This window comes from Geotrypetes seraphini, chromosome 3 (genome assembly GCF_902459505.1).
Source record: "Geotrypetes seraphini chromosome 3, aGeoSer1.1, whole genome shotgun sequence".
Classification (NCBI taxonomy): domain Eukaryota; kingdom Metazoa; phylum Chordata; class Amphibia; order Gymnophiona; family Dermophiidae; genus Geotrypetes; species Geotrypetes seraphini.
Genome location: NC_047086.1, coordinates 201,937,475 through 201,951,687, shown reverse-complemented (window position 1 = coordinate 201,951,687; position 14,213 = coordinate 201,937,475). Strand labels below are relative to the sequence as shown.

Below are 14,213 nucleotides of genomic sequence, written 5' to 3'. Positions count from 1 at the left end.
GTGGCACGGGCAAAGACTCTGCTCCTTGCATCGAGTGTATCGGTTCCAGAGGTGGCATGGGCAAAGACTCTGCTCCTTGCGAAGCATGCATTGTTGCCAGACCAGACACTCGCAGAGATTCTGTTCCTTGTTGAGAGTGTGTTCCCCACTGAGGCACTGGAGGCAGCTCGACCTCGCGGGAGGCCTCCGTGTGCCCAGGCTGGATTTGGGAGAGAAGCTGAGGCCCCATCGTGGTAAAGAGCTCGATGAAGTGCTTCTGTAGCATGGTCTGGAACGAGGCCGGCAAGGATGGATCTGCATCTGAAATGGGACCACCTGCACGGGCCTCGCGTTCCCTCGGAGCAGCGTGTGAGTGCTTGGACTTCGAGGCCTTGGGCACTTTCAACACGACTGGGGGAATGGGCTTCTGGGCCTGATCTGAGGAGGTTGAGGAAGGCATCACAGCAGGCACTGGAGTCTGAGCCAGGACAAACGAGGCGGGCTTGATGAGACTGGGCGCCGCAGAGGTGGAAGACTGTGGGGCTGCGGATGATATCGAAAGTGCGGGTCCCTTTGCGGTCGATGGCTCCGTCGAGGACTCCATGAAGAGCGATTCCCACAGGACGCAACGGCGCTTGAAAGCACATGCGGTGAGTGTGGAGCAAGGCCGGCACGATTTCGGGATGTGTTCAGGCACGAGACACCGAACACAGTGTTGATGAGGGTCCGTTAGTGAAATCGCACGCTGGCACTTGTCACACTTTTTAAAACCGGTGATAGGCTGGGACATAGGCCAAAAAAGTTCCGCCGCAAGATCGAAGCCGCGGGGCTGCGGCCATGTGGCCTGCCCAGTCGAACGGTAAGAAGAAATTAAAAAAAAAACAAAAAACAATAAAACACGAGGAAAATCAGCAATTACAATCAATTAAAATCAAAACCGCGGACTTAGAAGGCACAAGCAAAGGAACTTTGCGCAGAGTCGAAGATGGACTTCTCGGCTCCGCAGAAAAGTAAGAACTGAGGAGACATGCCCGGTGCATCGGGCGGGAAGGCACTCGTGCATGCGCGGTTCAGGCGACTAGAAACTTCGAGTTTTCTTCAAAGAAGCGTCCGCATCGGGGCTCCGTTGGATCACGTCACCCATTAGTGAGAATACCTGACTGCTTGTCCTGGGATAATGGTTATTTTAGTTGTAAGTGACGGCTTTATTTTACAATGTTTGATGTCAGTTAGGTTTATTGATGTTATTATTTGTTTTATAATTATGTTTATTCATTATTGGTTTAATTTGTTATTTTTTTATGTACAATGTATTTTTCTTTTAGAATGTCAGATGTTTGTTAGGTTTAATTTATATTACTATTATTTGTTTTATGTTATTTTACTCTTTTGATATTTTGAATATTTATAATGTGCATTCTGTTTTCTTTTAAATTGTAACTCAGCTCGAGCTGTCTAAGGTTTGTTCTCAAATAAACTAAAGTAAGTATTCAATACATGTTTTTGTCAATGACTACAGATCAAGAATAAAAGCCACAAGTGCAGTGTTCTTCAAATGACCTGCTAAATAGGCACACCATCTGGCTGATTTTAATGAGCACCTGCTAACTTACCCCCCCCCCTTTTTTTTTTAAATTAAGCCATGGTTGAGGTTTCTACTGTGGCCCAGAGCGCTAAATACTCCAATGCTCATAGAATTCCTATGAGCATTGGAGCATTTAGCGCTCTGGGCTGCAGTAGAAACCTCTGCTGCAGCTTAGTAAAAGGGGGTCAGTGAAAAATTTTATAATGCAGCACCTGCACCTGACTACTCCTTCATGCCACCTGGCTACAAAAATTTCTGGTAAGAACACTGAAATGTGTTCTACAAAGTAGTAAGCTATAAGTAAATGTATATAGCATTAGGTCTTCTTTTTGGTTCTAACCAAAATTTAAAAAATTAAAAATAAAAATTCCTCAATTCTAATGAAATTACATGGCAAGCAGTGATTCATTTTACATTGTAAGAACCTATTTGTGCTGAAAAGCATTTTGAGTGATCTCTCAGTGAAAAATTTGTTTTTTAATTATTTGCTGTAAAGTTGATCTGATAAGAGGACAGCAAATATTATCCTATTACCAGTGTTAAACATGCAGGAGCCTATAGGAAATATTGGGAGGGGGGTATAGGGGGGGGGACGACATAGTCCATCAGCAGGCTGTGCCCCTTTCTACTTCAAGCAGGTTTAAGGACTCTTGTGGCATAAGGGATTGGGATATGTGCCCTGGTTCCATCCCCCTTAATGTCAGCACTGCTCAGAAAAACATTTGCAAATGGAATTTATCTTGTTCCAACACAGTGAAAAAAATGACCATCCATTTACTGCATACATAAGCACTTATTATCTCAAACAGCAGTGTACATAACCTGCTCTTTCTGTCGGAAATTACCAGATAGCTCCAGGTCAAGGACAAACTGAACCATCATGGTCTGGTCACTGGCTGCACCAAGTGCCTTAAGAAAAGTAGGTCTACAATTCTGAATGCATAATAGAATAGGAAAAAACCCAGAACTAGCCCTTTCTGTCCCTCTGTGATCTGGAGTTAGCTAGTAATCTCACTTGCTAAAAATGTACTGAAATGAAATGAGCTGAAATGTTCTAGAATAAACCACCAGGGTCACCTGAACCATACTTTTGAAAAGGAGCACATAACCTATCTCTGTGGATCCCCAGCAGTGTATAAAGTGCTGTATAAGATAAGAGCATATGGCAGGTACTTAGGTGGCACAGTAAACCCCACAAGGGTTTTAGATATGAGTCTCGGCAGACACTCTCTTGCGAGTGATGTGTTCCAAGTGAGTTTTCTCCGATGTGTCCAAGCTGATGTTGTATTTTGCCAGAATCTTTAGGATGGGGCGGAGCTTTAGCCACCACTGCTCTTTGGGTAAGCGGTGCCTGGAAAAGAGAAGTGAAAATAGTGAATTGTCTTCAAATATGCTTTAAGATAGTTGTATTTAATTTTACCCAATTTATAGAGAAAAATATCTCATTCTAGTTTAAAAATGACTGTGATTATTTGGGTGGTTTTCATACATGGAAGGCCATTCTGATCGCCATAGCAAGATTAGCGTTTACAGTCTGTAAGATGATAGACAAAATGGGCTCCATTGGGAATACGGCTGTTTTGCAAAGATAAGTGCATATATGCTAGATTTTCACATAAGAGTGTGGTAATAGAGTTTAACAGCTGCATTAATTGTTTTGTACACCACCAGCTTATTGCTTAGTGTCTGTCACACAACTAATGTGTGATTTAAGTATACTTAAATATGTATGTTAACTATTTGCAGTAGAACATTAGCTAGCAGATAGTAAACAAGACAAGTTTGAATGTATTTGCAACAAAAAGAAAAAGAAAAGAAAAAAAGTAATTACTAGACACACTGACAGAGAGTAAAAGTATTTAGTCTAAATTATTAGCAACACACTGACAGAGAGTAAAAGTATTTAGTCTAAATTATTAGCAAACAGAGTGTGCCTTAATTTGTGAGTTTTTTTGGGTTCTGTGATTGAAATCTGGAACTGGTAAGTCTCAGATTAAGTTCTTTTTACCAGTTTCTGAGCAGGTTTCTGAGAGCCCTTTTCTCCTAATTAAAACAGACACTCACTGTGTGTTTTATGTAGGAAGCCTTTAGTGATTGAGTGGTTGGCTATTTGGGGCTTTGAGTAGTTGTATTGACTTCTAAGAGCTCATAAATATGCTGACTGCACCCTCACAACTCTATTTAATTTATATCAAGGGGGATAGAGGGTGGGAAAGTGTGGCTATATTTCCCTACTGTCTATAACGAACCCTCATAGGGAATGTGGGTGGGTAGGCTGTCCAGGGCAAGGAGCCTTCATCTGCTTTTTCCCAGATTGCTCCTTTAGCTTGCATGGACAAGCATGAGGGATAGGCATAGTGAGTCCTGAGAGAGTGAACATCAGCTTGTGAGGGTGTCCAAGTTTTTTGTTTGTTTGTTTGTTTTTGTGGGGGGAGGGTACTCTGGGGGGGGGGGGGCAGTGAGGAGGGATGCAGTGACCTGAAAAATCTCTGCAGCAAATAAAGGAGAGCTTTATAGGCATTTGATCCCCTCACCCCCCTTGTATAGCAGGGGATGGGCTTCTGAGACTGCAGTAGATGGAATTGATCCTAGTGAGAAGAAGGACATGATGCACTGTATGGGATTTTCAAGGTGGGGTTTTCAAGTGTTGGACTTCCCCTTGTCTTTCAGTTTTCTTATAGGCCTCATTGTCACTGATCTCCAGAGGGTGCTAGGTGGAAGCCTCCAGTCCTGAAGTTTTCCAGCTGAGATTGCAAGGCCACAGTGCTTATGGGCCAGCTTGCAAGTGATATGAAGCAGTCCCCTTGGAAGCTGCTGGTTATCTGGGCAGCATGGCAGTGACTTAAAAGCTGTGAGTTTTAAACTGTGGTTGCACCTACATCTTGCGGGGGGAGACTGCCTCTGGGTAGGTGGAAGAGGAGTTTGGAGAACTGCAGGCTTTGGTGTTGCAGGAGGGTGTTACAGCTGGGCCAGAACAAGAGGCAGTGGCGGCCATGTTGCAGAATGCAAGCGTGTGGCTGGGGCCACAAGGTGGCACTGGCCAAGCAGTTATCTTGGCAGAGATGAAAAAGACCAATGGAGGAGTACTGTTGCAGGTGACTTGGTCATGGTATAGTAGCTGAAAGATATTGGACTTAGAACTATCTAATTTTTGTAAACGAACAGGGGTCCAAAACGCTCTATGTAACAAAAAGAACCAAGTTTGCCTCATAGATGCTGACACTGTACATCTCATCCTCCAAGACCAAATTCGTGGCCATTGAGATGCAGAAATCTGATGCTTAATTTCAATGCTCCAAATGTCTCTAAGACCACATTTTGGTTTTTTATTCAAGTATCCAGATAATAATTTATACCACAATGCGGCTTGATGTCCTAGGAAGTCTGCTTGGAAGCATAGGAACTCTAGATTCTTCCATTCAGGGAACCCCACCTGAATAGCCTGCTTCAACTGCAACCATTTAAAACTTTGTGATTTATTAAGACCAAATCTATGTTGCAGTTGTGAAAATTCAAGCAATTTACATCTGAAATAACATCATTCAGAGTTGGAATGCCTGCAATAATCCAGTTCTTCCAAAGGACTTGGGCTCCGCCGATTTTAATCTTGGAGTTTATCCATAAGGATTGATTAGTTGATTTATTAATTGGAATAGATGCTAGACAAATTTAATTCAAGAAAAGCTATGGCTCAGGGAGGTAGAATAGATATTATTTATCTAAACTTCAGAAAGGTTTTAATTCTGTTCCACAAAAAGACTGGTAAGCATGCCAGTAGAGGCCAGCTGAATTTTGGTTTTAGCACCAAAACTGAACCAAAATTTGGGTTTTGGAAAAATGCCATAGTATTTTCATTCAGAACTGAAAACGTGCCACTCCCACCAGCTGCTGTTGCCACCTCCTCCCAAGCCAGCTTCCCTCACTGAGAAGAAACATGTCTCCCCTCTCCAGGGCCGCCCACCAGCTCCTCATGCAGGCTCTCCCCTTGCTCCTGCTTATGCTATTCCCAATTCCAAAATGGTGGCCATGAGAAGTCATAACGGCCATTTTGAACATGAAGCCACAGGGGGATAGCAATGCAGGATGTTCCCATCCACAAAAATCCCCTAAACCACCAGGGCCTTTAGAAGATAGGCCCAGGGAGGGCAGGTGGAGCTGGGGGTGGGCCGGTTTGGGGGTTGGGGATGCAATGGTGGGGGGGGGTGTATTGCAACTCTGTTCTGGTCAAAACTGAGCCGCAGATTTGGTTTAGCTGAAACCAAAACCACTGATTTCATTTAGCCTCTATATGCCTTACTCATTTGTAAAGTTGTGAGCTAAAGGCTCAAATGCACTAAAGCAAGCAATCATCGCTAAACCTATTTTAACAGCTTTAGCGACGATCGCCTTTGCCAACCCGATGTAGAAAACGGCTTACAGCCTGGTTTTCTACACAATCGCTCACTCCTCAATCCGACCATGCAAATAAGCTAATATTAAAATCCCATGTAAACTAGTAGGTCTGGGGCGGGGTCTAGAACGGAGCTTTTGGGTCTCCCAAACAAAAAAGCGTTCCTTTGCCTTTGGTTTGCACATAGCCCTAGGCACTCTCGGGGGACCTTCTGGGGCATCCAAGTGATCTGTGAGCATTTTTATGATGTCCAGGAAAGGACGAAGACTGCGGCTTTGTGCTACTCACAAGAGAAAGTATTCCGCCACTGCTGACTGAACAACCTCCCATTTCAACTCCTGGAGGGATTTGGAAATCAATCCAATCAAGGCAGAGAGTTTGAAGAGTCGTTGCACAGTGGGGTCCTCTCCCAGGTCCTGAGCATCTCCCAGATCAGGATCATGGAGATCCATGAGCGCAGCTACATCTCCCACAGTGGAGGTGCATGCCTGCATAAGCAAAGGCATGGTTAAATCATCTGGATCATCCATGTCATCAGTTGGCGTATCGTCCCTTGCCAACTCGGGGACTCCAGACTGCAGACCCATGCTCTGGGAAGGGGGGACCCTAGTCACCAGTAAAGACGCCATAGGAGGCATATTTGGCACCTTTTTCTTGTCTAGATAAGCCTTGAAGAGCATCTTAAAAAAAAATATGAGGTGGAAACCCTCATCCAGAGAAGCAGCCACTATCTGGAAACTATCAGAGGATTTTTTCGCCTTTGACGCTGAATCGCAGCTGCATTTCGCCGGGGCTGTGAGCACGTCATCCCTGGGGCCAACTTTGACTTTTTCGACTGGTCACGGACGGACTGGGCAGCAGGACCCCCCAAAGGGTTCAAGAGAACCAAGGCCAATAAAATCTCATCCCCCTCCTATGCCGCACAGCATGCAGAACACGGCTGTTCGCCAGCCAGCCATCCACCACAAACGGGGCATAAATCCAAAGTATCCTGCCATGAGGAGTCCATCTGAGGAGTTTTCTTGCAAAAACAAAGCTTGTAGAGGCAAAAGATAACTTTAAATTAAAATAGAGAAAATCTATGATGGCTGCTGTGGGAGAAATTTTCAAAAGAAAATAGCCCTGGAAAAGAACAAAAATCCTCAAAATATTGTACATTCAAACCCACTAGTGGACAAACTTGGGGTGAGCCAGCTCCTAAGGGAATGCTCCTTGATCCCCAATCTGAAAATGAGGCTGTCCAGGCAGGAGCACTGCAAGGAAGCCAACCTCCCGGAAGCAGACTTTACCTTTAAAGTCTGCGATCCCCTGCAGCCAGAGTTGTTCCTACGGGGAAACTCTGCAGCATGAGGGCACAAAATGCGTAAAGAAACTGAGTAGAAGGAAACAAACACAAGTAGAAAAGACTGGCTCCTACTGTATTGCTTGTAGGAAAGCAACTGGTGAACAGAGGGCAATCCTGAGGTAAGAGGGGAGGGTCAGAATAATTATGTATATGAGGCTTCCTACAAGCAGTCTCTTGACATCAGATGTGTAACCCACTTGTAAAGGAATAGAGTGGGATTGTACAACAGGGCAATAGTCTAAGGTGCCAAATTTATTGCAGTCAAAAGAAATAAGGAGCTGTGTCGATTTTCCAACAATTTTAGTCCTCTCCAAATAAAAAATTAAGACTCTTTTGCAATCAATAGTATGCAGGGCCTATTCACCTCTGTAAACACATGGCCTGGGTAAAAATGTTGGAAGTATGCAGAACTGAGACTTTTGTGCTTTGTTGCAGTTGCTTGTTCATTGTTTTGGGAAAAATTTTTTAATAAAGATTAATTTGGAAAAAAATGTTGAAGTACAGCAGGAAAGGTAAGATCCATGTGTAAAGCCACCCTACTGCTAAAAAAAACTTTGTGTAGGATCAATGAGTCATTAAGGTCTGAAGCTAACTGACTCTGAATACCGAAGCTTTTGCCATCAAAGCCAAAATCTTCCTGGTTAGTACTTCAGATCAGGTGAACTTAGTGCCTTAATGGAAGTTAATCAAACATGGTTCCAGTAACTTCCTGTTAAGCTGACATGGGATTTGGGGTACTTATGGTGAGCTCTAGTGATACAAACAGACAGCTGAAGCCACTGATTCTACAAGTTCCCTTCTGAGATATTCTCTTGATCAGTCAATCATCTAGCTGGAAAAACAGGTGCACCTGCAGTTTGAATAGATGTGGTGTTAACATAGTTGGACATATACCTCCATGTTCTATATATGGCACCCAAAATTGGGTGCCAATCTAAGATATGTGCATAACTAAATTGGCTAAGCAAATTAATGCCAATAATTTGAAATTGGGTGCTAATTGGAACAAATTTGAATTTGCATGCATCTCCTCCCATGCACTATTCTATAACAATGTGCTCCCAAATCCCATAGTATGTGAACCAAAAGGAGGCGTGCCCATGGCAGGTGAATGGGTGGGTTAGGAGCGTTCCTAAAATGTGTGCGCAGTGTTATAGGATATCAGGGATGTGCACTCAAACTGGATGCCCAGATTATACCTTGTTTCAGCAGGTGTAAGTCTTGGTGCTCTGGGCACCAAAATTAGTATTCTATTCTTTTTTATAATGGCACTTATCTTTGAGTGCTCATCATAACATATCATTGAGTGCTGATTTTTGAGCACCACTCAATCTGGCCTATAAACAGCAATTCTATAAGTAGGTGCCTGTGGTTAACTATGCCATGAGTGTGTAAATGCAGGATAATTAGCACCAAAGATGTAGGAGAGGCAAATAATCTGTGATGCAAGCACAGCAGAGCAACAGCCATGTTTTGGTTGAATTAAAACTCTTTTGCATTACATGTCTGGTGTGTTATTTGCTTAGCTGTGATCATTAGCACTTACATACATTAAGCACCCTATTCAACAAAAGTGCTCTAGTGTGTAAATGAAAGGGGAGAATACAAATGAGGAGAGCAAAGGAGGGGCTCCCAATTTGGTGTACACCTTACCAAAATACTGTAGGTTATGTGCACCTTTACTGTATTTAAGTGCCTATAGTTACACTAGGTCAATGGCTGATTTTTAATTCCAGGTGCCTAAATGTAAGGTGTGCCAATAGCAGTTTACAAAAATATTCTATACCAATATCTGGATGCTCACATGCTATTACAGAATAGGTGCTCCCTGGGTGATATCAGGACCCCTAAAAGAAGGTGCCCATTTAACGAGGGGACAATTTTCTAACTGGCCACACAGTAGGAGTTTATTCTCATATAAAGGAATCTGGCTACTCCAGTTCCACTAGAAAATATTAGCACAATCTGGTATCAGTGCACCTAACCATTAGACATCTGCAGTTACACCAGAAATACAGGGACCTAACTTACACATGTTTTCCAGATTGGGTCCTGGAGTACTCCTTTACCAGTGGAGTGTTTATCTCTTTAATGTATATTCATTGTGGATATCCTGACTCCACACTGGCAAGGGGGTACGTCCAGGACCACTTGGGAAATATGTTACCCCTCTTTTGTGCAAATAACATTGACTGCCATTACTTACTGTATCACTTAAAATTCTTGTGCAGGTTCACAAAATCTGCTCTTCAGATACTCCTTCTTATCTTTCTCTCTATCTGTCTCTGTAAGCTCCTTCCAGGTCATTAAGGTCTTCTCAATTCAACTCTCTCATTATCCCCTCAATTTGTCAAATTTGCTTTGACTCTATTCATACTAAGGCTTTCAGTGTTGTAGGTTTAACATTATGAAAGTCTTCCTCTTTCTCTCCAGTTAGAACTATCTACCCAATCTTTTGCTCTGCTCTTAAAACTTCCTCTTTTCCATACGGTTTTTGGATTTTAGATCAAGTACCATTTTAGGCTGTTAGAAAAAGATACAGGTATTTACCCAATCTTCTACTATTGCTCAATTGCTACACTATCTACAATAGAATGGAGATCCTCTCTCTTCTCCACTTTTATTTATTTGGTTCATTTTATATCTGTCCTCCCCAAAAAGCTTAGAACAGGTTACAAGGTTGACATACATAATGCATAGACAAATGGATTATGAATTTACATGTGTACAGTAACGTTAGATAGTCTTAGGCTGACATTCATAGAGAACCAAGTTTAGCATACAATTTGGTCATTTTAAGTTAACATATGGCTTTCTTTTAATCTGTTTTTAATGATTATAAACCACTCTGAAATTTATGTTTCAAAGTTTTAATAAATCTGAAACCTTACACTATGCTGTAAGCTGCATCTTTAAGTGGAAGCCCCACCCATTTGTATACCCTCTTTTGCAAACTAAGTTAGTACTCGCAGAATAACAAATATTAAGTTAGCCTATTAGAACTACCCACATTACGCACTAGTATTCTAGAGATTTCAGTGCAATGTGCGCATAAATGTCAGCACTGGATTATGGAATTGCTCTTTTAATGAATACAAGCAGTGTTGGCTCTAGCCTAAAGGGCAGAATGTAATATTGAAGGTGGTTTTCCCCTATTACAAACCTGAACTACTGTATTCCCTGTGACTTGGATGTATCTCCATGTGGTATAAATTCCCTTCAGATCCAGCGTACAAAGGCAGTCTACCTTTTTGAAGTAAAAGGTTTAAGGTACCCATGGAAACCAAGCAGAAATCCATACAGGGGGAAGGACATAGCAGTAGTCTAAGTGCAGAGGCTCAAAGGATCTCTGGGGCTAGTGCTGGTCATGGGGATGGAGGCAGCAGCAGGAAGTAGGACTGGAGAGCAGAGGGGAGAGATGCTGAACCATGATTGTTGGGCGGAAGTGTTTCCTTCATATCTAAATTTATAACCTAACCAGACTTCTCCCCTAAAATCGGAGCCTCCTCCCATCCCAAGGAGACCGTCTACCCTCTTCTGCCAAAATTTCTATCTTTAATTGTAACCAGTTTTTCCCACTGGTGCCCGTCCTTCGTTCAAATGTACCAAGTTAACAACTTACTTCTCATCAACATCTTATGTTATCTTTTTCACCTTCGCAGTCTTGCACCTTTGTAACTCAAAGCGCAATCTCCTTTCTCTTCTCCTACTTATGCTCTGAATATCGTCGACTGTATAATGCTACTCATTGTGAAACCGTGTAATACACAGACCCTGTAACTCTCCTGTTACTATCACTAGATGTTCAATGCTATACTCTGTAATTCGCTGTCTGTACAGTTTCTCTTCATTGTAAACCGCCTAGAAGTCGCAAGATTGTTGGCGGTATATAAGAATAAAGTTGTTATTATTATTATTAATAACTCTTACACCTTCTGGATGACGTGAATGGTGGGTCCCAAGTGGCTGCAAAGAGGGTATGATCACTGTTTGCTGGACCTTATTTCTCCCTTGCAGAGCATGTCAGTGAGCTTTTGCTATACCAGCACCCATGGCAGAAGCTAATGCTGCTATCCTGAAAACACTGCATTCCTTACCCTTATCCACAAATGACAAAGCTGTCATGTTTCTCGTACTATTAATTAATTCTCCTGAGGAGGAAAGTCTGACATACCTTCTACCTCTTCCAGAATGTTCTGACTGGGCTGGCCCATAACTAGCTAGTAAGAAGCTAAATAGAAATGAGCACAGCATTCTGATAAACCTTCTCCAAAGAATGTGCAGAGTATGAACATCCTTTACAGGGCCACTGATTATGTTTTTGGCTTTCTTGAGAGCAGGTTCATCTATAATTGACTAGAGTAGTAATCTTCTGAACTCTATATAGGGAATTAGTTAACCAGTTATACAGAGAAAATGGTCTCCTGTATATCTACCCATGCCTCTTGAAGGATGCAATGAATGAATACTGTCACAGCTTGGGTGGAGGTCAAATAATATGCTTTCCTGGCCTCTACCTTCTTCTCTACCTTAAGCAGAAAGGCCTCAGTAATTTCCCTGTCAAACAGTTAAGGAAAGGTTATCTAATGGAGAAGCTCTCCTTTCCTTGGAGTAACTTGTACAACATCAAAATCAAACATCTTGGCACCATCATGATCAGCTGAACCAATGCCATGGAGAATCTATACAATGCAGAGATTTCATACTTGCTACATATATTTTAAAAATTTCACCTCAGTGCCATTCATTATTGCTGCAGGCAGGGACAGTGTTAGACAAACTGGGGCCTGGTTCAGAAGGTTGGGGGAGTTGGAGTTGTAAAGCTTATCAGCAGGCTATGCTGCCTTCAGATTCAGGCAGGCTTTCAGAAGGCGTTCGACAAGGTCCCGCATGAACAACTGCTTTGAAAAATTGTGAGCCATGGAATCAAGGGTGAAATACTCATGTGGATTAAAAACTGGTTGGCGGATAGGAAACAGAGAGAGGGGATAAACGGACATACTCGGACTAGAAAAGCGTCATGAGTGGAGTGGAGTGCCGCAGGGTTCAGTGCTTGGGCCCGTGCTCTTCAATATATTTATAAACGACCTGGAAATTGGTATGGCGAGCGAAGTGATTAAATTTGCAGACGATACAAAGTTATTCAGAGTAGTGAAGATGCAGAAGGATTGCGAAGACCTGCAACATGACAAATACGCTTGAGAAATGGGCTGCGACATGGCAAATGAGGTTTAATATGGATAAGTGTAAGGTAATGCATGTCGGTAACAAAAATATTATACACGAATACAGGATGTCTGGTGCGGTACTTGGAGTGACCCCCAAGGAAAGAGACTTAGGAGTACTAATCAACAAGTCGATGAAGCCGACACGCGATGTGTGGTGGCTGAGAAAAAGGTGAATAGAATGCTAGGAATGATTAAGGGGATCATGAGCAGATCAGAGAAGGTTATCATGCCACTGTACAGGGCCATGGTACACTCCCACCTGGAATACTGGTTAAGGGGCTGGAAGAGTTGCGTACAGTGAGCGATTAGAGAAACTGGGCCTCTTCTCCCTTGAAAAGAGGAGACAAAGGGAACATGATCGAAACATTCAAGATAATGAAGGGAATAGACTTAGTAGACAGAGACAGGTTGTTCACCCTCTCCAAGGTAGAGAGAATGAGAGGGCACTCTCTAAAGCTACAAACTTAAGGAAGTTCTTCTTCACCCAGAGAGTGGTGGAAAACTGGAATGCTCTTCCGGAGGCTATTATAGGGGAAAACAACCTCCAGGGATTCAAGATAAAGTTAGACAAGTTCCTGCTGAACCAGAACATACGCACCTAAGGCTAGTCTCAATTAGGGCACTGGTCTTTGACCTAAGGGCCACCGCGTAGCGGACTGCTGGGCATGATGGACCACTGGTCTGACCCAGCAGCGGCAATTCTTATGTTCTTAACTGCCACCTCTTCTATGCCTGCCTTTTTCCCTGACTGTTGCCCTGGGAACCTTCAACCAGGAAAGAGAAATCCTCAACAGGGGAAGAGGTTTCCACCTACAGACCTAGAGTGGGTCCAAAGAGACTAAGTCCTGCTTCATTTGACCAACATGTGCCATAGTCTGCTGAAAAGACAAAGAATACTGGCCAAGTTCCCTAATGACACAATCTCTGTCTCCATCTGCTGGCATGGAGACTTAAACCCATTTATCTTGATTGGTCTAGTAGGATGAGGAAGAAGCGTTTCTTTACCTTGAAATACTTCTGAAAGAACTACCATAAGATACAGGAGTACATGAGCTTTTGATGATAAACATCTTTTTATTTGAAATGACTTGTATGGTCTGTGAAGTTCATGAGATCTTGTAATGCACCTTTAAAAAAAGACTGTACCTACAATAGACTACAGCTTTCTCTAGCAGCCCTATTGCTACTAAGACTCTATATTTCTGAGAGCGTTTAATACAATTTTAATGTGGTATATCTGCAGAAAGTATCTCAACTTTCTATTTTGAATTAGTTATAGTTTGTGACTGTTCGTTACTGCATCCATCAGAAGGGAAATAGGAGAATGTGGGAGACATTTTCTCTATGCAGCTGGTTAACAAGAAGCCTGATTCACTGTACAGAGTTGAGAAAATTATTGGATTTGAGATGCACCAGTTACCACACCAGTCAGTTATAGTCGACTCTGTTCTCAAAAAAGGCCAAGAGAACAAAAACTCACTCAGTGGTCCTTGGAGTATGCTTGAACTCTGTATGTTCTTGAGAAAAGCTTTATCAAAAAGCTATACTCACTCTTTACTAGGTTAAAAGCACCTCTGGAGTACTGGGTAACTACAATGGGCAAAGCAGGGGAGTGAAGTTGTGCCAAGTAGAGAAGTTGTAACCTCAGGGTGCACAAGAATAAAAAGTTATTACAAATATTTTTCT

At 42.6% G+C, this 14,213-nt stretch overlaps 1 protein-coding gene across 3 annotated transcripts in view; it reads right to left on the bottom strand.

The window, feature by feature from the left end:
* Window positions 1–1,072: 1,072 nt before the first annotated feature.
* The window catches only part of LOC117356327 (ATP-dependent 6-phosphofructokinase, muscle type-like), a 240,359-nt gene continuing 227,218 nt past the window's right edge, over window positions 1,073–14,213 (bottom strand). For all 3 annotated transcript variants that reach the window (XM_033935393.1, XM_033935395.1, XM_033935394.1), the window contains one exon: window positions 1,073–2,915. In XM_033935393.1, coding sequence (XP_033791284.1) covers window positions 2,768–2,915 — 148 coding nt within the window. In that variant the 3' untranslated portion in view covers window positions 1,073–2,767. The remainder of the gene's footprint in view (window positions 2,916–14,213) is intronic.